This window comes from Henckelia pumila, chromosome 3 (assembly GCF_033568475.1).
Source record: "Henckelia pumila isolate YLH828 chromosome 3, ASM3356847v2, whole genome shotgun sequence".
Classification (NCBI taxonomy): domain Eukaryota; kingdom Viridiplantae; phylum Streptophyta; class Magnoliopsida; order Lamiales; family Gesneriaceae; genus Henckelia; species Henckelia pumila.
Window position 1 is genome coordinate 116,270,728 of NC_133122.1, and position 27,546 is coordinate 116,298,273.

Sequence of the window (27,546 nt, forward strand, 5' to 3'; positions counted from 1 at the left end):
GACATCTCAAGTATTACACCATAAGAATTCTTGCAAAAGCAGAATAGAAAACGGTGAATAAAATAAAAACAAAAACACAAATAAATTAAACGCTTTCCCCGGCAACGGCGCCAAAATTTGGTAACGCTTAGTCTTATCGCGCCCAAATTAATTCAACTCAACTCAAACAAATAAATATGTAGTAGCGAGAGTATGGATCATTCCCACAAGGAAAGTGCAATTTATTGTGATACTGAAAATAAATAAAAGGGGATTTTGGGTTTTTGAAATTTACTACCGAAAATTAAAAGCAAACTAAAATAAATTTTACCAACTAGCATGAAAGAATTAAAATTATAACTAATTAATCAATTAAAACAAGTCTTGGCATCGGTTGACAACACTCTTGAAGTTATTCACTCGATCATCGATTCCCTAAAAATAATTAATTCTTGTTGAATATTCACCATTGGAAATTTAATTCCTATCTCACCTTAATTTTAGTTAATTATACACAAGCGTTCTAAATTAACCTTTACCAATAAATCAACCAAGATACAAGCGATCGAGATTTAAACCTATGGTAGCATTCAAACTAGTGAGACTGATGAATCTAGACAACACAAGTACAAGCGGTTGTATTTAATATAGTTAATTGTTGTTCCTACGAATTAACAAATTCACAAGCGGAAAATATTAATCATAGTTTCTTCACAAATTAGATGGATCAAACAATTACGGATTTGATTTTTAATTTAGCAGTAGATTGTATGATAAAATCAAAGAGCGATCAAGCTAATAATTAAACATACAAGCATATCAATCGATTCCAAACAACTCTTGATACTCAAATAAAAATCAAACAATGAAAATAAAAATCTCACGAGATAAATAAACTTCAAAGGGTTTGTCTTCCTCTACCAAGAATTAAAACATACAAGAATTGAAGAAGAAATTAAATCTAAGAACAAGAAAGATAAAACCTAGCCGCCAGATGTATTCTTCACTCTTCAGCCGTCCCAAAACTGATTCCCCTCATCTGATGTTTTATCTTCTATTTATATAGCTTGAAAAGCCCACGAAATAAAGCCCGAAAAGTCAAGGATTTTAATTCCCGAAAATTCCTATTTCTGAGTCTGTGCAATGCCTCGCTCGAGCTACCAAAATTTGCCGATCGAGCGAGCAAATTTCTGTCCCAAAATAATATTTTTCCACCCTAGATCTCGCTCGATCGGTTGAAAGTAACCGATCGAGCGAGCAAAATTTTGTCCAGCGCGCAACGATTTTAAAAAATTCACATCTGAAGTTCTAACCGTCGGATCGAGCAGAAATTTGCACAGCACTTCAAAACATCTTAAACTTCATTTTTAATGGTGGAGATTGGATTTAAATATATCTAGCATCAAAAATAAGTTATTAACCATTGATGTTCAGTAATTCATTCTTGCGGCTCTTCTCCTACTCCAAATTCTTCCTTTTTCTGCACTTTTCTTCCATCCTTTGCTCCATTTATTCTCTTTACTTTTATCAAATCATATGCAATGATTAGGAACTATAAAATGAATTTAATCAATCAAAACTCACCTAATCCCGACAATTTAATCCAAGTAAACATAGGAAAATGTCGACATATAAAAAATAAATTCGCAATAGCAGGTAAAGGCTCAGAAATTAAAATTTGTGCACGGTTTGAGCATATGTGTAATGACCCACGTCCTTCCACCGCATTCCTCCCCAGCCTATAGCATGGGCTCGGACCGCATGGTTCGACGAACATCGCACTCATGACCTCCCCACTCCTGGCAGTGAGTTTTTTGCCCTCCCCAGGGATTGAACCTTGCACCTCCAGGCTTAAGTACAAGTTCTTATCATCCCTGGTACCATTCAGCTAGCTAGATAATTTATTAGAGAAGACTTGCCGAGGAGAGAAGCAAATTAATAAGATCACTGTCTAGCGAATGAAAATTTTGCTTCGGGTGCTGATAAGTGCATTTTGTGTGCATTAGTTCGTGATATTTTTGTCTATTTTGTATTCATTCATATTGTTTTATGTTTTTTATGTGTTTTATGGGTTGTGTGTGCATTTCACTCTCCGAATTTTATTTGTAGGAAAAATGGAAATTAAAGGAATTTTGAGAGCAAGAATAGAAGAAAAGAAAAGAAAAGAACGAAAAAGAAAAGGAGATGGAAAAGCAGAGTTATTGGATAGAGCTACAGCTCTAAACAACAGCTCTACCTTTAGAGAAAGCAAGGAAGCACTATTGCGCTAAAGAAAAGCGCCTAAAAGATGCGTTATTGCGCTAAAGAGCAGCGCTACTTTAGCGCTATTGTGCTTGCAAATTAAGCACTACTACGCTAGGTTGATGCGGAGGAGAAATCAGAGCAGATCAAGTCTCGCTCGAGCGCATGTTTGCGCGCTCGAGCGAGAAAAGCGGGGAAAAAATTATCAAAACAGAACACATCTCGCTCGAGCGCATGTTTGCGTGCTCGAGCGAGAGATCGCGATCAGGAAAAAAATCAGAATTTTGGAAATTAAATCTCTTATTTTGCGGGCTTTATTTCATGGGCTTTTCAACGCCATATAAATAGAACATAGAAGAGCAGATTTTGGTGATTCACGCGGAGAACGTGCAGAACACAAGCAAGGCGGCTGGGAGCTTGGGAGAAGATTTCTATACTTTTTCTTATTCTGTTCTTGTTTCCTAATTTTTTTTATTATTGTTTTCAATTATTGAGTAGTTTTTCTTAAACCAAGACGGCGTGATTGGGCCGAAAAAATCTATGTAAAAAACTTGGATGTTTGTTTGAGATTTTTCAGATTTGATTTTATATTATTGTTTATTAGATTTATATTTGTCTTGTGAATAATCTAGCCAATTTTTTGCTTTCATGTTACTTGATTCCAAGTCGACAGAGGAGGAATTTATTTCGATCACTCTAATAATTAACACGAGGTAAAATTGACTAGAAATAGTATTCGATTTCATCGTGCGGTTTTAGGTGTTAACTAAATTCTCACAGTTCATAATGCATTTGAATTTGATTAGAATTATGAAAATTAATCCGTCAATATTTGAATAGGTTTAATTGTTCTAGAAATAGACCTTTCACCGTAATTTAAGATTAAATCTGAGTCCCGAATTGGCTACATGTTACATGATTTGTTTGGTACCCACATTTGTCTTGGTTGGCTTATTTTAATTAAAATTATTATTGAGTTTTAGTCTTTAGTTAATTTCATAATTATTTATTATTTTAAAAATTCTTATTTTATTCAATTCATACTCCCTTCTATAATTTTGTCTAGTTTAAGTAAAATAATAAAATCTTGAGAATTGACAACATTCTCTGTGGGATCGATACTTGGACTCTCTGTACACTTTACTATTATTTGACCTAGTGCACTTGCTAGTAAATACCGAATTTAGCGGTCAAGTTTTTGGCGCCGTTGTCGGGGACTGTTTAGTTAATATTAGGATAGTTATTTGTTTGAGACTAGAGATTTTTTTTTCCTGCATTTGTTTAAATTTAAATTTTAATTTTTCTTACTTGTGAGGTGCTTGGAGATGGATCATCGACGGGTATTCACAAGTTTTGGCCAGCAATACTCGGAGCCATTCTATGCTTCTTGGGGGAGATTCAATGATTTGGCAATCAGATTTCGATGCCATGATTTTTCAAACTGCACGCTAACTCAGATTTTTTATGGCGGTTTGGATGAGACAACAAGAAGTTGGGTGGATTATGGAGCTTTGGCCACTGGCAGTCACTTGTTCAGAAGAGATGATAACAGTGCGATGCACTTGTTAAATGATATGGCAGATTTCAACTACGATTGGCATTGTGATCCTTCACTGCATGGTTGAAGTTACAAATATCCTCCAGAATTCAACTCCACAAATTTTGCGAACCAACCACCTGAGAATCAAGAAGAGTGTATAGGACGTTCTGAATATTATGTGGCTCAGTTGGAGAACATTATGCGACATCAGACAGTGATAAATAATTTCTTAAAAAGCCGCATCAGCTCTTTGAGTATTTTGGATGAACATACTAAGAGCTTTATAGAACCATGTTCAGAGATCTGTCAAGAAAATGAAGTAATTGAGCCAGAGCATGAGGAAATAATTTTTGAGGAATCTTCTTGTGAGGATGAGTCAAACGTGAAAGTGGAGGAGGAAGAAATATACAAAGCGAATGATTTGACCTTGTCAATGATCTTCAAATGTACACCATTAGAAGATCCGTTCTTGCCATTGATGCCACCTCCAAAATATTACATCCTCCATGAGCTTCAGCCTAGATTCAGAGTCTCCTTCCAAACTAATCAGTTCATGCCAAGTATCACTGGACCGACGAGCTTCCCATGTCAATATCACGCCAAGCTTGAGGGCGGAGAAATCAAAACCCATACGTAGAGTCGTATGATTCTTACTATGGGCGGCAGCCGCTCTTTGATGGTTGCTACTATATAGTTGGGCTATAGACTATAAATTTGCTGACTAGGAGGCAACCCAGTGTTTTATTTATTTTATTTTTAATGTTTTTTTTGTATTTTTATTATCTTTTGTTATCCACTGCCTTGCCCGTCGCCTTTATATGTGCAGTTTGTTGCCCTACTAAGGAAAGTTGCTGTGGAGTTCTACAGCCAGAGGAAGAGGACGAAGCATAGAATAGGATAGTGTTATTTTTGTTTTCATTGTGTTTTTGTTCGTCTTGCATATGTGTTTGTTCATGCATTTTGTTCATTGTTCTAAAGCATTGAGGGCAATGCTTTGGATAAGTATGAGGGGGTAGACTAGTTTATTTCAGTGTTTGTCATGTTTTGTTGCATCTGCCATGTTTTAGTTGTTTGCATATAGTTCGTGTTAGTTTTGTTGTTGTCTGCATATGTGTTGAGTAGGATAATGAATAGGAGCCAATGATGATATGAAGTTTTGAATTTTGTGAATTTTTTTTTGTTTTTTCTCTTGACTTGTAATGAGAAACTGTAGGTTGACCCGTGAATATTTTTAAGCACCCATGTTAGACCCGTGAATTTTAGCGAAAGATTTGATGAAGTTTCTGTCTGTTTGATCATTGCACGACAATAGGTGTTTTGTGGAGCTTAACTATGTTCTATGAATTTTGATGAGTCTTTTACATTGCACTTATGATCTTGGGCGCACCAAAATTTTTGAAAAAATTGAAAAAAAATATTAGTTTCGAAAAACTCAACTCCATCCGGGTCTTGGATGAAGGAATTGAAATCCTAATTACCACGTCCAAGACTAAGTCTGCGGATTCAATGGGGTTAATGCTTCATCCGGGCTATAGACGAGAGGATTGAAATTCTAATCCTATCAAATTTATAGCTAAGTTTGCGGATAATTATTGGAGCTAAAGCAAAACCGGGTGTAAAATTCGGAGATACGTAATTAATTATCTCAAGGGAGGTGTGTTTTGTTAAGAGATCATTGGAAGAAATGGACACTTAAGAGTGAAACTTGCACTGATATGTCATAGGTCGCTAAGCAGTCTTGAAACTGATTATGTCTAAGTTGCATGTAACTGGAATGACATCGCACACCCACACGTTCATGCTAAACCGAAGGTTTATTATGAAAGGTTGAAAGAATTCGTGTTTTTAAGTTGGCATAGAACTTCTCAAAGGCTGTTACTTGCCATGAATCGTTCCTACTTTTGTTTGTGTTTTATGGTTGTTTGTCATATGTCTTGCTTGAGGGCGAGCAAGGTTCAAGTATGGGGGAATTGATAAGTGCATTTTGTGTGCATTAGTTCGTGATATTTTTGTGTCTATTTTGTATTCATTCATATTGTTTTATGTTGTTTTTATGTGTTTTATGGGTTGTGTGTGCATTTCACTCTTCGGATTTTATTTTTAGGAAAATGGAAATTAAATGAATTTTGAGAGCAAGAATAGAAGAAAAGAAAAGCAAAGAACAAAAAAGAAAAGGAGATGAAAAAGTAGAGTTGTTGGATAGAGCTACAAGTCTAAACAACAGCTCTACCTTTAGAGAAAGCAAGGAAGCGCTATTGCGCTAAAGAAGAGCGCCTAGAAGAAGAGCTATTGCACTAAAGAGCAACACTACTTTAGCGCTATTGTTCTTGCAAAGTAAGCGCTACTGCGCTAGGTTGATTCGGAGGAGAAATTGGAGCAGATTAAGTCTCGCTCGAGCGCATGTTTGCGCGCTCGAGCGCGAAAAGCGGGGAAAAAATACTAGGAACAGAATACGTCTCGCTCGAGCGCATGTTTGCGCGCTCGAGCGAGAGATCGCAATCAGAAAAAAATCAGAATTCTGGAAATTAAATCTCTTATTTTGTGGGCTTTATTTTGTTGGCTTTTCAACGACATATAAATAGAACATAAAGTAGTAGATTTTTTGGATTCACGCGGAGAACGTGCAGAACACAAGCGAGACGGCTGGGAGCTTGTAACGCCCCAAATATAGCCTAATCGAGATTTTAGGAGATTAAGATTAATATCAGAGATTAAGAAATTCGAGGATTTAATTGTTATGCATTAAGGGACTAAACTGCAATTTTTTGAGAATTCAGGGACCAAAGTGCAGTTTTGAGGGTTTGACTTGGTCTTTAATATAAAAAGGGAGAGAGAGGCGTGAGATATCATCTTTTTCCTCTTCCCTTTTCTCCCTCACGCCTCAACCCCCATTAACGCCTCCCAAGCTTTCCAGATTTCTTCCTGAGCTCGATCCGTCCGATAAAAATCCATTCTGAAGGCATATTCGCGATCACGGCTGCGAGAGCTCCATTCTACCGTAAGTTTTTCTTCGATCCAGTATACTTCGTTTTTGGGATGTTGTCAGAATTAGATGATTTTTGGATATGTCGTTCTTGAGCTGAGATATATCGTATATTTGAAGTCGAATCGGAAAAAGAACGTCGTTTGGAATTGTTATGTTTTTTTAGGTAAAATCCAAAAATAGTGTTTTTGGGATTTGATGGGTTTGGATGGAAATGAATGAATTATGGTTGATTTGAGTTGTTTAAATTGAAATACTGTTGTCTGTGAATTCGGATAGTTGAATTTATAGTCGTTATGCCGCCGATTTGAATTTCCGGATTTTAGAAGTTGGAATTTAGTTTTTGAATGGATTGATATTGGATTGATTTTTATCTTCATACAGATTGGGCTGAAGATTTTGGAGTTCAGAGTTCGTAGAGTTTGAATCGTCGTAGGGTTGATCGAGGTTTGGTGTTGAATTACCTTCATCGTTGAATTATGATTGGAATAGAATTTTGATTTGGAATTCTTGTTGTGTAGCTTGATCGAGATTGGAAGCTACTTTGAATCAAAGAAAAAGTTATAAGACAACTTAGAGTTGAATGGAACGAGTGACTCGAATCCGACTTGATTCGAGTGTTCCGAAGAAACCACATACTTGCATGTTAATTGTTTATTTGAATTGATTGAGTTATGATTTGCATTGCATTCATATTGAGCCAAATGATTCATTTCATTTTGAGTTAGACGTTATGAGAATTATATGTGGGGGATTTGTAGGCAATTTACTATAATAGCTTAGTAACTCCCTATAGTTGCTTCAGAATCTAGAGGTTTGAAACGTACACCCTCCGCCTCAAGTGGAGAAGTAGGTGTGACTGGTGTGATGTTTCAGCCTCGGGATCCCATAGAGAAAGAGAAGGATCAGATCAACTTTTAATTATCCATATTTGATAATCCCAGAGTTTTAAAGACATGCATTTCATTTTAGATTACTTCTTGAATTGCATGATTGAGATTTTTATATCATTAGTTGATATATTGAATGATATTGCATGTTTGTTGCTTATTCTAGGAATATTATTCTCACCGATTATCCGGCTGTTGTCTTGTTTTGTATGTCTGCTATAGGTGGGGCAGGACCGAGTCAGAGATCGCATGGATAGATGGGATTTGACGATAGAAGTGAGGGCTTGGTTTAGAAGTCGAACTTGTATTCGAACTCGTTGTACTTGTTGTATTTTGATTCGTGGAACTTAGAATAGATGCATGTTCTACTAGTTCGATGATTGTACAACCTTAGAATTATCATGTGTTGGTTTATGCATGTTTTATATTGAGTTTTGAGTATTTGGGGTTGGAATAAGATTTGTTTTCCCTTATTTTTTTGGTTCTGCATCAGGGCACGGACCCTGGACATGCCTCCGTGCATGGGTCCGGGTGTCCTCTATCTCACGTGCAGGTATTTTTGCCGATTTTCATAGGCACGAACCTTAGAACAGAGGTATGCATGGGGCCCGTGCATGAGTCCGTGTAAAGGTCTGTGTGTGTTCTGTTTTGGTTTTGGAATTTTTCATACATCCGGACCCTTATCCGGAGGTGGCACGGGGTCCGTGCATTTTTTCTCAAAAAAAATAAAAATTTATTGATTTATTCTCTTGGCTTATTCATTGCCTTTTGGATGATCTTTGCTTGATTAGATGATTAGAATCAAGGTACTCACATTAAGTGGTATCAGAGCAATAAGATCTTGGTTGGAATTAGAGTGAGCGGGGTAGATCGAGTCCGCATGATTTGAATTCTCGCATGTGATTGGATTATTTAAATGATTATTTAAATACCATGCGAGTTTGCTTTAATATTTCAGAATTAAATTGAATTACATGATTTGTTATTTAATTGATAAAGCATGAATTAATTGTGATATGAACTGTATTTATTTCCTGTTCAATTTCGGATTCCGTCAATGACATGAGTAAGGAAAACAGAGCTTTTGGTCACCGAAAGTTTGAGGATAGAGGTAATCGAACTACTTATTGAACATGATATCTAGCTGTCACCGATGGAAGCATGTTTGATGAGATGATTGATGATATTTCAGTCGTTTTAACCGCCGACTCCGAGGAGTGCTGAGAATACCGCGGGATGTGAGAGCTGGTTAGTAGAGATTGATCAGATATTTGATTCTCTGGACTACATGTTTGACCGTAGAACTCGATTAGTTTTTTTTCAACTTCAAGGCTTGCGAGAAGTTGGGGGTTCTCGAAGAGGAAAGAATTAGAGAATCAAGGTACGACTATTTCTTGAAGTTTGTTTAATCCGAGTTTCTGCAGCAGATTCAGTTGCAAAAATCGACCAGGAATAGAGGGAATAACATAAGAGGTCACCTTCAACCGTAGGGTAATCAATTCAAGAAGTCTGAAAGTAGTTCTTCTAGCTCAAGTGGATCGAAACAGTTTGGTTCAGGACAAAGTTTTGGATCTTCCGATTTATCTTGCAGCAATTGTGTAGGTCGACACCCCCAACGAAAACTGTCTTGGAAATTATGGTAGTTGAAATATATGACATCAGACCGGACACTACGCGAGGAGATGTCCTCAGCGTGATACCGTTGGATCTCAGTCAGGGCGTTCTTCTAGACCGATGGTTCAGCAGGGGCGGCAAGCTTTTGGGATTCTTTCCTTCCAGCCGCCGCAGTAGAATCGACCTAGAGGTTATCCAAAAATGAGTCAAACTCCGATGCAACAAACCTTAGTATTTGCTTTGAATGAGGACCCGCAGACTCGGAATTCACCTGGAGATGATACGTCAGGTAACCATTTGAAGTTTGGGTTTTCGGCCTTTTGAATGATAGATATTGATTCTTTCCCTACTTTGTTGAACTTTTGAGTTACCTTAGACGCAAGTCGTTGATTTAATGGGAATAAGGTTTGAACTGGGCATTATGGTACCGAATCAGAGTTTTGATCGAACTGAGAAGCAGATCCAAAACAAACCGACTCAGTTTGTGTTAGTGTAGTGAAGCGGATTTGAGGAAGAGATTTGGGAGTCAGATTCGTTTTGAGACAGCATGTGCTGGACTTATTCTGAGAGATGAATTCTCTTGCAATTTTGGTCTATCCCTTAGCTTTTGAGATTGAACAGTATTCGATTTCGAGGACGAAATCAGTTCTTAGAGGGGGAGAATTATAACGCCCCAAAATTAGCCTAATCGAGAGTTTAGGAAATTAAGATTAATATCAGAGATTAAGAAATTCGAGGATTTAATTGTTATGCGTTAAGGAACTAAACTGCAATTTTTTGAGAATTCAGGGACCAAAGTGCAATTTTGAGGGTTTGACTTGTTCTTTAATATAAAAAGGGAGAGAGAGGCGTGAGATATCATCTTCTTCATCTTCCTTTTTATCCCTCATGCCTCAACCCCCATTAACGTCTCCCAAGCTTTCCAGATTTCTTCCCGAGCTCGATCCGTCCGATAGAAATCCATTCTGAAGGCATATTCGCGATCACGGCTGCAAGAGCTCCGTTCTACCGTAAGTTTTTCTTCGATCCAGTATACTTCATTTTTGGGATGTTGTCAGAATTAGATGATTTTTGGATATGTCGTTCTTGAGCTGAGATAGATCGTATATTTGAAGTCGAATCGGAGAAAGAACGTCGTTTGGAATTGTTATGTTTTTTTTATGTAAAATCCAAAAATAGTGTTTTTGGGATTTGATGATTTTGGATGGAAATGAATGAATTATGGTTGATTTGAGTTGTTTAGATTGAAATACTGCTGTCTGTGAATTCGGATAGTTGAATTTATAGTCGTTATGCCGCCGATTTGAATTTCCGGATTTTAGAAGTTGGAATTTAGTTTTTGAATGGATTGATATTGTATTGATTTTTATCGTACAGATTGGGCTGAAGATTTTGGAGTTCAGAGTTCTTAGATTTCGAATCGTCGTAGGGTTGATCGAGGTTTGGTATTGAATTACCTTCATAGTTGAATTACAATTGGAATAGAATTTTGATTTGGAATTCTTGTTGTGTAGCTTGATCGAGAGTGGAAGCTACTTCAAATCAAAGAAAAAGGTATAAGACAACTTAGAGTTGAATGGAACGAGTGAATCGAATCAGACTTGATTCGAGCGTTCCGGAGAAACTACATACTTGCATGTTAATTGATTATTTGAATTGATTGAGTTATGATTTGCATTGCATTCATATTGAGCTAAATGATTCGTTTCATTTCGAGTTAGACATTTTGAGAATTATAGGTGGGGGCTTTGTAGGAGATTTACTACAATAGCTGAGTAACTCCCTATAGTTGCTTCAGAGTTTAGAGGTTTGAAACGTACACCCTCTGCCTCGAGTGGAGAAGTAGGTGTGACTGGTGTCATGTTTCAGCCTCGGGATCCCATAGAGAAAGAGAAGAATCAGATCACCTTTTGATTATCCAGATTTGATAATCCCAGAGTTTTAAAGACATGCATTTCATTTTAGATTACTTCTTGAATTGCATGATTGAGATTTTTATATCATTAGTTGATATATTGAATGATATTGAATGTTTGTTGCTTATTCTGGGAATATTATTCTCATCGGATTATCCGGCTGTTGTGTTATTTTGTATGTGTGCTTGGCAACAGGTGGGGCAGAACCGAGTCAGAGATCGCATGGATAGATGAGATGTGAAAATAGAAGTGAGAGCTTGGTTTAGAAGTCGAACTTGTATTCGAACTCGTTGTACTTGTTGTATTTTGATTCGTGGAACTTAGAATAGATGCATGTTCTACTAGTTCGATGATTGTACAACCTTAGAACTATCATGTGTTGGTTTATGCATGTTTTATATTGAGTTTTGAGTATTTGGGGTTGGAATAAGATCTGTTTTCCCTTATTTTTTTGGTTCTGCAGCAGGGCACAGACCCTGGACATGCCTCCGTGCATGGGTCCGGGTGTCCTCTGTCTCGCGTGCAGGTCTTTTTGCCGATTTTAATAGGCACGAACCTTAGAATGGAGGTATGCACGGGACCCGTGAAGGGGTCCTTGCATGGGTTCGTGTAAGGGTCTGTGTGTGTTCTGTTTTGGTTTCGGAATTTTTCATACGTCCGGACCCTTATCCGGAGGTGGCACGGGGTCTGTGCATTTTTTTTTTAAAAAAAAATATTGATTTATTCTCTTGGCTTATTCATTGCCTTTTGGATGATCTTTGCTTGATTAGATGATTAGAATCAAGGTCCTCACAGAGTTTGAGAGAAAATTTCTATACTTTTTTCTTCTTATGTTCTTCTTTCCTAATTTTTGTTTGATTATTATTTTCAATTATTGAGTAGTTTTTCTTAAACCAAGATGACGTGATTGGGCCGAACAAATCTATGTAGAAAACTTGGATGTTTGTTTGTAATTTTTCAGATTTGGTTTTATATTATTGATTATTAGATTTATATTTTGTCTTGTAAATGATCTGACCAATTTTTTGCTTGCATGTTACTTGATTCCAAGTCGACAGAGGAGGAATTGATTTCGATCACTTTAATAATTAACACGAGGTAAAATTGACTAGAAATAGTATTCGATTTCATAGTGCGGTTTTAGGTGTTAACTGAATTCTCATAGTTTATAATGCATTTGAATTTGATTAGAATTATGAAAATTATTCCGTCAATATTTGAATAGGTTTAATTATTCTTGAAATAGAGCTTTAAACAAGTTAGGAAAATTCACCGTAATTTAAGATTAAATCTGAGTACTAAATCGGCTACATGTTACATGATTTGTTCGGTATCTACGTGTGTCTTGATTGGCTTATTTTAATTAGAATTATTATTGAGTTCTATTCTTTAGTTAATTTCATAATTATTTATTATTTTAAATTCTTATTTTATTCAATTCATACTCATTTCTATAATTTTGTCTAGATTAAGTAAAATAATCAAATCTTGAGAATTGACAACAGTCTCTGTGTGATCGATATTTGGATTCTCTATCCACTTTACTATTACTTGATCTAGTGCACTTGCTAATAAAAATACCGAATTTAGCGGTCAGGTGTTTTCAAGAAACTAGCTGTGCAAGCTAAACGGATGGAGAAGAAGCAGCTTGATGGAATGAGAAAGAGAATGAAGATGATATTTTTAAATGAAGGAAAAAATATATTAAAATAGAGTCAACTTAAAAAAAAACGATTATATTATTTTAGAATTATTTTAATTTAGAATATCTACTCGATATTGTCGTAGTTATGTTCATATATAAACTAAAAAAATAAATGTCCTACCTTTTTTTCTCACAAAAATACTAATTGAAATCATATAAATATATATATTATTGTCGTATCATTTTTTTATAATGTAACTTAAATGGAATGTGAAATAGGAAAACATTTACCATAAGATCAATTATCCAAATATATATATAAGAAAAGTTAATTTAAATGTAATTTACAATTCATAACTTTTGTTTTACCAGTTAGTAGTATATATATATATAAATTTTTAGCTGTCCAACAATGATGTCAAACTCATCTCTGACAACTAAAACCCGATAGTGGGTTTTAGTGATACGAATTTTTTTAAAAAAAACAACTAAAATTCGGTAATGAGTTTTAGTGGTCGGGGACGAGTTGGGCAAAAATGGTTAGGCAGCTGAAAATTACTCTATTTATCTATATATATATATACTCGTAAGAGTGCGCTTTTATTCGTAAATAATTGATGAATTTGTTTTTGAACGAAACACCAAACCTATGTTTGGTACAACCTTAAGAGCGAACCGCACAAACGCCCAAGACCGTTGAAAAACGCGCGAACCAGATTCTGTGCTCTCCCGATTGCTCGTTCTTCAAGCCAGCCTTCGATCGAATCTCTCCAAGATCCTACATCCGATCGAAAGCGGTTTGATAATTGGTATTTATAGGTTAATTTTTGGTTGGAGGCGTCGAGGCGAGGATTCTGCGCATATGGCTAGGGTTCGTCGTGTGTTGTTTTGGCTATGTTCGATTCTTCTCAGCTTTCCAGGTGAATATTTTTAATTTTATATGTAATAATCGAAAACGAATGTGAGGAAATAGAATAGATTGAATTTTGTGCTTGAAGGTGGTAATTTGTGTGGAGTGGTTCCTAGAAATGAAATTTCGTAATTTAAAAGTCTAATAGATTGTTTCGAGTTACGAATTGTGTGATAAATCTGGTTGGAATGTTTGGGATTATGATTGGATCAGAGAGAGTGAAGATCTATTAGGGGAACAGATTGTTTTCCAGTTTCTGGAATCTATACAAACAAACCTATTGTATTTGCAGATAATGAATCAACAAATTTTTGCCACCGAATGATTTAAGAGTGTTTTCAGTTTCGGATCTTAATCCTTGTTTGTGTAGCCAATCAAGAATTCTTGAGATGATTCTTGTTTGTGTTAGGTTGATGTCATGAAGTTATTTATGGGACTTGATGGTAATTTTATCTCTTTCCGTTTGTGTTGGTTGTCTTCAGTGTTGATACCAGCTGCGGTAGTCACACTTGATTCTATCGAGATCTTTACAACCCATGAATGGCTTCTCATGAAGCCAACAGTTTACTTTCGGTGCAGTGGGGAGAACAGGACGGTATTACCAGATGTGAAGGAAAAGCATGTAGTTTACACCTTTAAAGGTGTGGAGTCTTGGCAGGTACAGCGACACATATCATTCTTAAAAAATGGTTTACGAGGTTTAAGGGAATGGGGTAGGTGTAAAATTCTAGTGGGGTAGGTGTAAAATTCTAGATCACGATTTCTCTTATAGTTTCGTTTTGAATTATCCGTGGGGAAAACATGTGGTAATATCTTAAACAACTAGACATCTCACTGACTGAGTCAATAATGATATTGGTGAAGAACTGGAGAATAAAAACACTTTGTTGTTTCGTACAAACAGAATAATGTTTTCATGGCTATTAGTTTGACCCATTGTTCTGTTTTTACGGAAATACTACTGATGGTCCATTTATTGTTTGTGCTAAATAGAATAAGCATTTTACATTCAAACAATTTTAAGGCCCTCGTTTTATGTTTATTTTGTTTTCGCCATCTGCCAATAGCTATAACTTTTATGCTTCCAGCATCTTCTGTTATGGTAGTCGCATGAAATAAGTTCTGCTCAAGATTTTCTCCCGAGTTTTGATGACCTTGATCAAATTGTACAACAATCTTCCAATGCTTCATTTTCTCCAATTTGGTTCATGATGCTACATTTAGCCTGCATACTCTACCGTCGAATGGTGTATTCTACCAATATGGATCATGGACTTTGGAAGCAACATTTGACTTGCTTATATTCTTTCCAGCCTCTGACAGAACTTCCAGATATAAAGTGTAAGCGTTGTGGATTCTATGAGAAGGATGCTATATCAGATGACACATTCGATGAGTGGGAATTTTGTGCATCTGATTTCAGTATGCCTGATGGCAAATATACTCATTTCAAAGATAAAGAACTCAATGCAACATTTATATGTCCAGAATGCAGCCCTCATGCAAATGGTGAGTCTTGGATAAGGTTGTAAATGAACCGAATCGAGTTGAATATTAAGAAAATTTTAAGGCTCAAATATAGATATATTTGAGTTCAAGCTGGGTTGAATCTCGAAAATATTAAAATGCTTTGATCAACTCAGCTCGAGTTCGACTCGAAACATTCTATCATGTTCGCGAGCTATTCGAACTATTGCTCGAAAATAAATATTCGAAAGGTTCGAAAAATATTTATTTAGTATATAATTATATGATACTAACAACATTTCATAGCTCGCGAGCATCTCACAAACAATGAACCAAATAATTTGGGCTCCAGTTTGGGTTGAAAAAATTCGAACAAGTTCGAGTTTGGATCGAATTCGATAATTTCAAATAAAAATAAGCTGGTTCGATTCATTTACACCTCTTGTCTTGAATCGAATGCTTGTCCAATCTCTTGTCATCGCATTCATATCATATAGCCAGCAAATAAATTGTTGGTTTGAATATTTGTCTACCAGTTACAGTTGGCACGTCTAGGTCGAAAGAAGATTCATCTGGGATGCATTGGGCAGTGATTGCTGCCATTATTGCTGTTGCATCTTCTGTGAGTATCGCTGTCATGGTAGCAACATACAAGTACTGGCAGAAAAGAAAGAGGCAGCATGAGCAGGCACGGTTCCTCAAACTGTTCGAAGAAACAGATGATATCGAAGATGAATTGGGCATCGGCCCTCTTAGCCATGTCATCTGATATATGCACTTAATCTTTCATGCTGTCGCTTCAGTATATTTGTATAGAGATATAAGGTAATTAATTGCAGAGGATCATTTGTTGTACTTAGTTTGGGAGCATAGGAATGTGTAATGAATTTCGCCTTTTTTTGTTGATATGTTTTGCGCACAGATAAATCACTGGAACTCTGCAAGACTCTAATTTTTCGTGTTTCAACTTTCCTCCACATTGATGAATTAGAATATATATAAAAGAAAATATTAAGTTTCTGTTTGAGAGTTACTTTTATTGGCCATGGCCCATGATAGGATATATATGTGTCTCTGTTTCCTGATATACAGTTGATGTTTAAAAGTGAATTACGTGCGTCGGAAAAAAAGTGATTTACATAGAAAGCATACAATAATTTAGATAACAAAATCTTTTATGTATATATCACAAAAACTCACGTGAGATTGTGTCATAGGTCTATTTTATGTGATATATTTTCAATTCAACCTGACCCATAAAAAATAAAAAACATTTTGTCAAAAATATTACGTTTCATTACAAATGTGGACTGGGTCAACCCGTCTTACAAATATGAATTTGTGAGATTGTCTCACAAGAGACATTATTAATAACACGAAAAGTCTTTATGATATAGTCTCACAGATAAATTGTGTCTATTCGACCCAACCAATTAAAAAATATTACTTTTCATTACATATGTGAGAGATTCATAGATCTATGAGACCGTCCCACAAGAGAATAATCACATAATAATTAAACATTTTTAGCAATTATTTACAATGTTTTTATTAGAGTGATATGGTTAGAGAAAATATAGAACATTGAAACAAATTTTCTTGTAGTTAGAATTGAATAAAATTGAAATGATTCTATATGTCAGTGAATAACATATCATGATAGAGAAAGATTGGTTTCAGGAAAATTTTAAGGGTTAATTGTCAATAACTCCCTAAAACACTTTATAACTTATTTATAAATCCCTACATAAATAAAACTTACTTTCAACTCCCTGGAGAGAGAAACTTTTGTTTCTAAATACCAATTTTACCCTTATCTCTTAAAAAAAATTAAAATGAGAAAATGGATAATAAAAACAAAACTAATCCAAATAATATATATATAAAAATTAAAATTAAAATCAAAGAACATAAACCATATCATATACATGCTTATATTGATACAGGAGCAAGTATGTGTTTAGGAAGCAATCATATACTTCCAAATCATTATTGGAAGAAATATGATAAATGATTAAAAGTTCGAATAGGAGATGTATCAATAATCATGCTTAATACAGTAGCAGAAAAATTAAAAATAGAAATAGAAGAAACAAAATTTGTAATACCCATTATATATCAAATAGAATCAGGAATGAACATTATAATATGAAATAACTTTTTAAGAGAATATCTTCCATTTACACAATTTGAAGATCACATAACTTTAAACAAAGGATCATCAATGATTTACATTCCCAAAATACGAACAGCATTTCGCGTAGGAAATGAAGGATTTACAAAGAATTTTCATAAACGAAATACAAATCCAATAAAACTAAAAATAGAAAATATTTTAACGATTAATCCTGAAAAAAAAATCATGAGGAAATTTCATGATATATGTTCTGAAAATCCTTAGGACAAAATTAAGAAAAGAAAACAATTCATTGCTTCAATAAAACTCAAAGACCCTAATATCACAATCCGTGAACCACCAAGAAGATGTAACATGGATGATGCAAAAATATTTGAAAAAGAAGTTCAAGAATTATTAAAACTTAAGATAATCATCCCTAGTAAAAGTCAACACTCTTCACCAGTCTTTTATGTTAGTAAGAAAGATACTGATAAGAAAAGAATGGTAATTGATTATCGAAAGATGAATAAATCAACAATTATGGATGTATATTATATCCCAAATAAGAATGATTTACTATCTTATATAGGAGAAATGAAATATTTTTCCAGTTTAGATTGTAAATCAGGATTCTGGCAAATTCAACTAGAACCACAAACACAATTACTTACAGCATTCAGTTGTCCAAAAGGACAGTATCAATGGACTGTATTACCTTTCGAACTTAAACAAGCACCAGGTATCTTTCAAAGATATATGGATGAATCTTTTAAATCAAATATAGATTTTTGTTGCGTTTATATAGATGACATATTAATTTATTCAAAAACACTAGATCAACATTATAAAGATCTCATGACAGTTTTAGATATTTGTCATAAAGATGGAATTATACTTTCTGAAAAGAAAGCACAATTATTCAAAACAAAAATAAATTATTTAGGATTACAAATAGAAGATGGAAAACATTGTTTACAACCGCATATACTTAAGAAAATTCATGATTTTCCTAGTGAAATCAAGGATAAAGATCAATTAAAAAGATTTTTAGGATTATTAACTTATTCTGGAAATTACATTAAGAAACTTGCAGAAATCAGAAAACCTCTTCAGGTAAAACTTAAACAGGACTATAAGTGGAAATGGTCGAAAGAAGATACTAATTACATAGACACTATTAAAAAGAAAATAATTAGTAATCTTCCTGAATTATATTTTCTTTCAAATAAAGATATAATAATAATTGAAACAGACGCTTCAGATGAATACTGGGGAGCATGTTTAAAAGCTTATACTGGAGAAAGAAATTTAGAAGAACTTACTAAAACAGCTACTAGAAATAATGAAGAATTATGCAACTATACATCAGGAACTTTTCAAGGTGCACAATTAAATCATCATTCGAATGAAAAAAAATTATTAACTTTAATATTCACAATTAGAACTTATGAAATTTATCTTATTTCTAAACCGTTTTTAGTAAGAACAGATAATATGAATTTAACATATTTCAAAACAAGGAAAATATAAAGAAATGCAGGGAGAAATGCAGCAAGGCTAATTAGATGGCAATTGGAATTGAACCATTATCAGTTCGAGATCCAACATGTCAAAGGAACGGATAATTCATTACCCGACGCATTAACCAGAGAACTTCATCCAAACTGTAAAGCCCCGTTTTTATCTTAATTGAGATTATTTGAGATAATCAGAGTTTCCAGAGTTAATGAGCCGACTTTTTATTGATCGGGGTCTATTTTATAAAAATTGGATTTTTCAGGGACTAAAACGCAAATATTGAAATTGTTATAATATCTAGCAAGGGTTGACTATTCTTGACACTCTATCTTCCTCCCCTAGCCGTGCTCCACCATTGAAGACGCCTCCAACCTTTTCCAAGCTTCTAGATTTCAGTCCGAGCTCTATCCAGCCGTTGGAAATTATTTCTGATGACAGATTAGTGATCACAGCAGTGAGAGCTCCGTTATACCGTAAGTATTTCTTCGATCGGATATGTTTTGATTTTCGGAGGTTCTTAGAATCGATTTAGATTCTAGTATGTTGTTCTTGGCGGAGTTCTGATCGTTTATTATCTGTCGGTTTTGAATTAGAGCGACGTTCGGAATTGTTATGATTTTTGGAAGCTATTTTCGAAAATGTGAGTTTTGAGATGTGTTGGATTTGACTTGTTGTTGTTGTATTAGCTTTTAGTTGAGTTGATATCGGTATTGAACTGCTGTCTGCATTGCCGGTTTGTTCAGTTTATAGCCGTTATGCCGTCGGTTTGAGTGTTAGGGATTTTGAACCGTTTTTGAGTTGTTGGAACTTGGCTTAAGTTGATCTTGGTTATTGATCATTCATTTGTCTCCGTACAGATTCGTTTGGAGGTATCAAGCCCAGAGTTAGCAGCTGTTTGATCGTTCCCGAGATTTGAACAAAGAACGATATAGAGAATTTCCTTGAACCGTTGCCTTGTTGTTGTTAGATTGTATAGTTGTTGATACAGTATCTTTTGTAGCGTATCCAGAGTTGGAAGCTACTGCATTGAAAGGTAAAAGCAGTCATCGTAGCGGGATAGCATACTCGGGACTGTGGTTCTCGAGTTTCCCCTTTTAAATCACATACTTGCATTTACACTTGTTCTAGCATGAGGAACTTGTGTCTGGTTTGATTGTATTGGATTTTGTTAAATGGCTTATGTGTTATGTTTTTGTTATGCATTCATCTTGAGCCAATCTTGTTTTCAGCGGGCAGAACCGCCCTTTTTGTTTAGACGTTTGGGAACTATGATTGAGTGGCCTAGGTCGTAGTCGTTTCGCCTAGTGCTAGCATACTCATTATAGTTGCTCAAAGTCTAGAGGAGTGAGATACGTGGCACCACCTCGATTGGGAGAGTCGGTGAGTTGTTACGTGATCTTATCCTCGGGATCCCAAAAGCACAGCAGCAATCCCTCGTTTATCAGATTGATATTCCGGTTTAAAAGACATGCATTCATTATGTTGTTATTAATTAAATTGTTGTATTGAAATCATGTTGATTGTTGTATTAATTGTTATGTTGCTTTTTCTAGGAATGTCGTTCTCACCGGTTATCCGGCTGTTGCTTTGTTTTGTATGTGTACTTGGCAACAGATGGGGCAGGATCAAGTCAGAAGAGGCATGGTTAGCTCCGAGAGAAAGTTGTAGCAGTGAGACTCGGTTTAGAAGTCGTGTCAGCATGTCTACCTAGTGTTGTTAGAACATGTTTAGATAACGAACTTCATCATTATGTTGTATTGTCATGCAAGCTTTGCCATGTTGTTATCGTGGCATGTTCTGTTTTGGAGTAGTTGTTAAACTCTAGAACTTCATGTATTAATCGGAGGAACTGCATTTATAATGTATGTGTTGATTTGGATTACATTGGAATAGTTTTAGATGGAATTGCAAAGCATGTTTTCTGCTGTTCTGTTTCTGCTGTAGGGGGCGCCCGAGCTGCAATTTTTAGCAGCCCGAGCGCACCCCACTCTGAGAACTCAGTAGCGCCTCTGTCCAGGGCGCGCTCGAGCGGCGGTTTTTGGCCGCCCGAGCACGGCCCTCTTTAAAAAAAAAATTTTTTTTTTCCTTTGCTTTGCTTTTAGTTCTTAGATCTAGGATGTTTAATTATTGTTTACTCCTTAATTAGATGTTTAGAACCGAGGTCTCACATTAAGTGGTATCAGAGAATTAAGATTCTTGGTCGAACTAGAGTGAGCGGGTAGATCGAGTCTGCGTGTATTGGCTCCTTGCATGTGTTTGAATTATTTTAACTATGTACTTAATTCCATGCGAGCATTCTTTATTATTGAGAATTATTGAATTACATGGTTATGTGATTTAATTTATAAAGCATGATCTACTTGAAATATAACTGTTTCTGTTATCGACTGGTATCCGGTATTCCAAGCGGTTGTAAGGGCACTGATTGTAGCGATTGAGATATTTGATTATCAGATGGGTCCTCGTCGAGTGATAAACAGAAACACTGCCAGTTATTCCTACGACTGAGCAAGCTAGCACTGAAGTTGATCAGTTGGATGCTTCAGCGACTCCTATGGAAACCTTGCTGAAGAGGTTTCAGTCGTTCAATCCGCCGTTATTGATGGGTTCAGAAAATCCAGTTGACTGCGAGAGTTGGTTGGATGATATTGATCAGCTATTCGATTCCATTGATTACACAGATGACCGCCGAATCAGGTTAGTCATTCACCAGCTACGTGGGGTTGCTAAGAGCTGGTAGATCATGACAAAGAAAGCAATAGAGAATAGAGGTACGGAAGTTACTTGGACTCTTTTTAAATCTGAATTCTATAAGCGGTTTTTTCCTATCTCGTATCGTAAGGATAAGGGAGCAGAGTTTGCAAATCTGAAGCAAGGGAATCTGAACATTGAAGAGTACGTGGCTAAGTTCGATAATCTATTGCGTTTTGCATCGCTAATTGCCGGAGATGAAGAAGCAAAGGCAGATCAGTTTATTAACAGGTTGAACCCCGACGTCTTCACGTTGGTTAACACCAACAGGCCTAACAACTTTGCGGATGCCATGAATCACGCAAAGGGAGCAGAAGCAGGCTTGTGGAGGAAAAGAGGTAACCAGGTAGCACCTCAGCAACAGAGGCAGTATCAGAACCCACCATCTCAATATCAGAATCAGCCACCGCAGCATCAGAACCAGCAGCAAAGGTATGAAGGTGGAAACAGTGGGGGAAACAGAAAGGATCAGTACAAGGCAAGAGGTAAGCATTTTAAGAGGCAAGGAAACCGTTCGTCCAGTTCCAGTGGTTCGAAGCAATTCGGTTCAGGACCGAGTTCTGGGTCATCATCCTTGTACTGTAGCAAGTGTGGAGGAAGACACTCACCGGATCAGTGTGTGGGAGTCTTCGGCAATTGTAATACATGTCAGCAACCGTGACACTTCTCTAAGGTGTGCCCTCAGCGTAATAGAGATAGAGCTCAGAGTGGGAGTTCATCTAGACCTGCAGCTTAGCCTGAGAGGCAGTCTTCTGCAGTGCACTCTTTCCAGCCTCAGCAGCAGAACAGACAGGGAGGGAGTACCAGTGCAAATCAGCCTCCGAGACAGCAAGCACGAGTCTTTGCTTTGACAGAGGATCAGGCTCAAGCAGCACCTGATGATGTTATAGCAGGTAACTGTTCGATTTTCGGTTATTCTGCTCATGTCTTGATAGATACGGGTGCTTTCCATTCTTTTATCTCTGAGAAATTCGTATTATTGCATGCTTTTCCAACTGAATTGTTGCCTACAGTAGTAACTGTTACTTCACCTTTGGGTGGAGGAATTGTTTCTGTCAGATTAGTCAGGAACTGTGAACTGTGTTTTGAAGGAAATTTGTTAGAATTCGACTGTATTGTACTTGGACTGTCAGATTTTGATTGTATTATCGGGATAGATGCTTTAACCAAGTACAGGGCGACAGTCGATTGTTTCCAGAAAGTTGTCAGGTTCAGACCGGAAATGGCAGACGAGTGGAAATTCTTTGGTAAGGGTTCTCGATCTAGAATTCCTTTGATTTCAGTGTTATCTATGACTCGTTTGCTACATAAAGGTGCAGAAGGATTTTTGGTGTATGCAGTTGATGTACTGAAATCTAGCCCAGCTTTGATAGATTTACCGGTGGTTAGAGATTTTGCGGATGTGTTCCCGAAAGATGTTCCTGGTTTGCCACCTATTCGAGAAACCGAATTCAGCATTGACTTAGTGCCAGGTACTCAACCTATTTCAAAGCTCCTTATCGTATGGCACTTATTGAATTGAGAGAGTTGAAAGAACAGCTTGAGGATTTGATTGCCAAGGGATATATCAGACCCAGTGTATCGCCTTGGGGTTCTCCTGTTCTATTCGTTCGGAAGAAGGATGGTTCTATGCGACTCTGTATTGATTACCGCCAATTGAATCAGGCTACAGTCAAGAACAGGTATCCTTTACCCAGAATAGATGACCTTTTTGATCAACTGCAGGGTTCTTTTGTCTATTCTAAGATTGATCTGAGGTCAGGTTATCACCAGTTGAGAGTGCGAGAGGAAGATGTTCCTAAGACCGCTTTCAGAACCAGGTATGGTCACTTTGAGTTTATAGTCATGCCGTTCGGTTTGACTAACGCTCCAGCGGTTTTTATGGGTTTGATGAACCGTATCTTTCAGCGTTATTTAGATGAGTTCGTCATTATCTTCATCGATGATATTATTATCTACTCGAAGAACCGTACTGACCATGCAGAGCACTTGAGAATCGTCTTGCAGATTTTGCGAGTTGAGCAGTTGTTTGCCAAGCTGTCGAAATGTGAATTCTTGTTAGATCGAGTTGTCTTTCTCGGTCATATTATTTCTGAAGATGGGATTTCTGTCGATCCCAGCAAGATCGAAGCGGTTATGAATTGGCCTAGACCGACATCAGTACCTGAGATCCGAAGCTTTATGGGTTTAGCTGGTTATTACCGTCGTTTCATCGAGGGTTTCTCGTCCATTGCTAAATCGATTACCCAGCTGACTCAGAAGAATGCGCCTTTTGTCTGGACTGCAGATTGTGAAGTTAGCTTTGTTGATCTGAAAAGGAGATTGACCAGTGCTCCGATTCTTTCTATTCCGAAAGGTACTGGAGGTTTCACAGTCTATTGTGATGCTTTTAACCGAGGTTTGGGTTGTGTTCTTATGCAGCATAAGCATGTGATAGCGTATTCCTTGAGACAGCTGAAACCGCATGATACTCGTTATCCAGTTCACGATCTTGAACTAGCTGCAATCGTCTTTGAACTGAAGATCTGGCGTCACTATATTTATGGTGAGTCTTTCGAGATCTTTTCTGACCATAAGAGCCTCAAGTACTTATTTTCGCAGGCAGAGCTGAATATGAGAGAGAGAAGATGGTTAGATCTGTTGAAAGATTTTGACTGTGAAATCAAGTATTATCCCGGGAAGTCAAATGCAGTTGCAGATGCCTTGAGCCGAAAGCTTTGTTCCTTATCTCTTTCTACTATTGGTGTTTCTCAGTTGATCGATGATTGTTGCACTTCTGGTTTAGAGTTTCAAACAGATAGGGAGACTATCAGAGTGTTTGCTATCCAGGCAGAGCCGGAGTTGTTTGTTGCAATCAGAGAAGCACAGAAGTCTGAGCCGAGCATTCAGGTTTCAGTAGAGAAAGTCAGATCTGGGCATCAGTCTGAATTCCAGGTTAGAGATGATGTACTGTGTGTGAATAACCGTATTGTTGTGCCTGATGTTGCGGAGTTGAGACAGCGTATTCTCCGAGAGGCTCATTGCAGTCGGTTCAGTATTCATCATGGAGGTCGTAAGATGTACAACGATCTGAAGAATCAGTTCTGGTGGAAGAGAATGAAGAGCGACGTAGCAAGGTTTGTATCTCGATGTTTGAATTGTCAGCAGGTGAAAGCAGAGCAGAAGCGACCAGGAGGTCTTTTGCACAGCCTATCTGTTCCTGAATGGAAATGGGATCACATTTCTATGGATTTCGTCACGAAGCTACCACGATCCGTTCGAGGATGCGATGCTATCTGGGTAGTGATCGACCGATTGACGAAGTCTGCTTGTTTTATTCCGTACAAGATGACGTATCGTCATGATCAGATGGCTGAGTTGTATGTTAGCAATGTTGTGAGATTGCATGGTGTGCCGAAGTCGATCGTTTCAGACAGAGATCCTAGATTCACTTCGCACTTCTGGCATAGTCTTCAGGAGGCACTTGGTACTCGATTGCATCTGAGTAAAACCTATCACCCTCAGACAGATGGACAGTCAGAGCGGACTATCCAGACGTTAGAGGATATGCTGCGAGCGGTGGTGCTAGACTTTGGCACTAGTTGGCAGGATTCTTTGCCTCTTGTCGAGTTTTCTTACAACAACAGCTTCCAAGCAAGTATCGGTATGGCGCCTTTTGAGGCATTGTATGGTAAGAAATGCCGATCTCCGTTGTTTTGGGATGATTTGTCCGAGTCACCAGATTTGGGACCGGATATGCTTAGAGATATGGCAGAGCAGGTTAAGATCATTCAGACCAGAATGAAGACAGCTCAAGATAGACAGGAAAAGTATGCGAATGTCAGACGTCGACCTCTGAGTTTTGAGCAGGGAGACCGTTTTTTCCTTAAGATTTCTCCGTTCAGAGGCACAGTCAGATTCGGTAAGAGAGGAAAGTTATCTCCGAGATTCATCGGTCCGTACGAGATTCTCGAGAAGATAGGCGATCTTGCCTACAGACTTGCACTTCCTCCGTCTTTATCTGGTATTCACGACGTTTTTCACGTCTCTATGCTGCGAAAGTATCAACCAAATATTTCTCATATCCTTCAGCCTGACGAAGCCGAGTTAGACGAGACTCTGAGCTACTTTGAGCGACCGATTCAGATCCTTGATCGGAAGGAGAAACAACTCAGAACCAAGTCGATCCCATTAGTGAAAGTACAGTGGAGCCGTCACGGAGTCGAGGAAGCGACTTGGGAGACAGAGTCTGACATGAGACAGCGTTTTCCAGAGTTATTCAGTTGACGTGAGTTCTTCTTACTGTCTTTAGTTCTTTATTCTATCTTATGAGTTGTGGTTCTCGTTGATTTCGAGGACGAAATCTCTTCTTAGTGGGGGAGAATTGTAAAGCCCCGTTTTTATCTTAATTGAGCTAATTTGAGATAATCAGAGTTTCCAGAGTTAATGAGCCGACTTTTTATTGATCGGGGTCTATTTTGTAAAAATTGGATTTTTCAGGGACTAAAACGCAAATATTGAAATTGTTATAATATCTAGCAAGGGTTGACTATTCTTGACACTCTATCTTCCTCCCCTAGCCGTGCTCCACCATTGAAGATGCCTCCAACCTTTTCCAAGCTTCTAGATTTCAGTCCGAGCTCGATCCAGCCGTTGGAAATTATTTCTGAAGGCAAATTAGTGATCACAGCAGTGAGAGCTCCGTTATACCGTAAGTATTTCTCCGATCGGATATGTTTTGATTTTCGGAGGTTCTTAGAATCGATTTAGATTCTAGTATGTTGTTCTTGGCGGATTTCTGATCGTTTATTATCTGTCGGTTTTGAATTAGAGCGACGTTCGGAATTGTTATGATTTTTGGAAGCTATTTTCGAAAATGTGAGTTTTGAGATGTGTTGGATTTGCCTTGTTGTTGTTGTATTAGCTTTTAGTTGAGTTGATATCGGTATTGAACTGCTGTCTGCATTGCCGGTTTGTTCAGTTTATAACCGTTATGCCGTCGGTTTGAGTTTTAGGGATATTTAACCGTTTTTGAGTTGTTGGAACTTGGCTTAAGTTGATCTTGGTTATTGATCATTCATTTGTCTCCGTACAGATTCGTTTGGAGGTATCAAGCCCAGAGTTAGCAGCTGTTTGATCGTTCCCGAGATTTGAACAAAGAACGGTATAGAGAATTTCCTTGAACCGTTGCCTTGTTGTTGTTAGATTGTATAGTTGTTGATACAGTATCTTTTGTAGCGTATCAAGAGTTGGAAGCTACTGCATTGAAAGGTAAAAGCAGTCATCGTAGCGGGATAGCATACTCGGGACTGTGGTTTTTGAGTTTCCCCTTTTAAATCACATACTTGCATTTACACTTGTTCTAGCATGAGGAATTTGTATCTGGTTTGATTGTTTTGGCTTTTGTTAAATGGCTTATGTGTTATGTTTTTGTTATGCATTCATCTTGAGCCAATCTTGTTTTCAGCGGGCAGAACCGCCCTTTTTGTTTAGACGTTTGGGAACTATGATTGAGTGGCCTAGGTCGTAGTCGTTTCGCCTAGTGCTAGCATACTCATTATAGTTGCTCAAAGTCTAGAGGAGTGAGATACGTGGCACCACCTCGATTGGGAGAGTCGGTGAGTTGTTACGTGATCTTATCCTCGGGATCCCAAAAGCACAGCAGCAATCCCTCGTTTATAAGATTGATATTCCGGTTTAAAAGACATGCATTCATTATGTTGTTATTAATTTAATTGTTGTATTGAAAGCATGTTGATTGTTGTATTAATTGTTATGTTGCTTTTTCTGGGAATGTCGTTCTCACCGGTTATCCGGCTGTTGCTTTGTTTTGTATGTGTACTTGGCAACAGGTGGGGCAGGATCAAGTCAGAAGAGGCATGGTTAGCTCCGAGAGAAAGTTGTAGCAGTGAGACTCGGTTTAGAAGTCGTGTCAGCATGTCTACCTAGTGTTGTTAGAACATGTTTAGATAACGAACTTCATCATTATGTTGT

The 27,546-nt window shown here is 37.1% G+C and overlaps 1 protein-coding gene across 1 annotated transcript; it reads left to right on the forward strand.

Annotated features, from left to right (window-relative positions):
- Positions 1-13,439: 13,439 nt before the first annotated feature.
- Positions 13,440-16,112, forward strand: LOC140891551 (uncharacterized). The gene is made up of 4 exons (XM_073300100.1): positions 13,440-13,728; positions 14,201-14,376; positions 15,032-15,227; positions 15,722-16,112. Exons 1-4 carry the CDS (start codon positions 13,671-13,673, stop codon positions 15,952-15,954), a joined length of 663 nt encoding a protein of 220 aa, XP_073156201.1. The 5' UTR covers positions 13,440-13,670; the 3' UTR covers positions 15,955-16,112.
- The last annotated feature ends 11,434 nt before the right edge of the window (positions 16,113-27,546 follow it).

Excerpts from the sequence above, each read along its gene's own strand:
- LOC140891551 (XM_073300100.1), top strand. The coding sequence starts at position 13,671 with ATGGCTAGGGTTCGTCGTGTGTTGTTTTGGCTATGTTCGATTCTTCTC. Across the intron at positions 14,377-15,031 it reads AAGGTGTGGAGTCTTGGCAG|CCTCTGACAGAACTTCCAGA; the intron begins GTACAGCGACAC and ends TATTCTTTCCAG. Across the intron at positions 15,228-15,721 it reads ATGCAGCCCTCATGCAAATG|TTACAGTTGGCACGTCTAGG; the intron begins GTGAGTCTTGGA and ends TTTGTCTACCAG.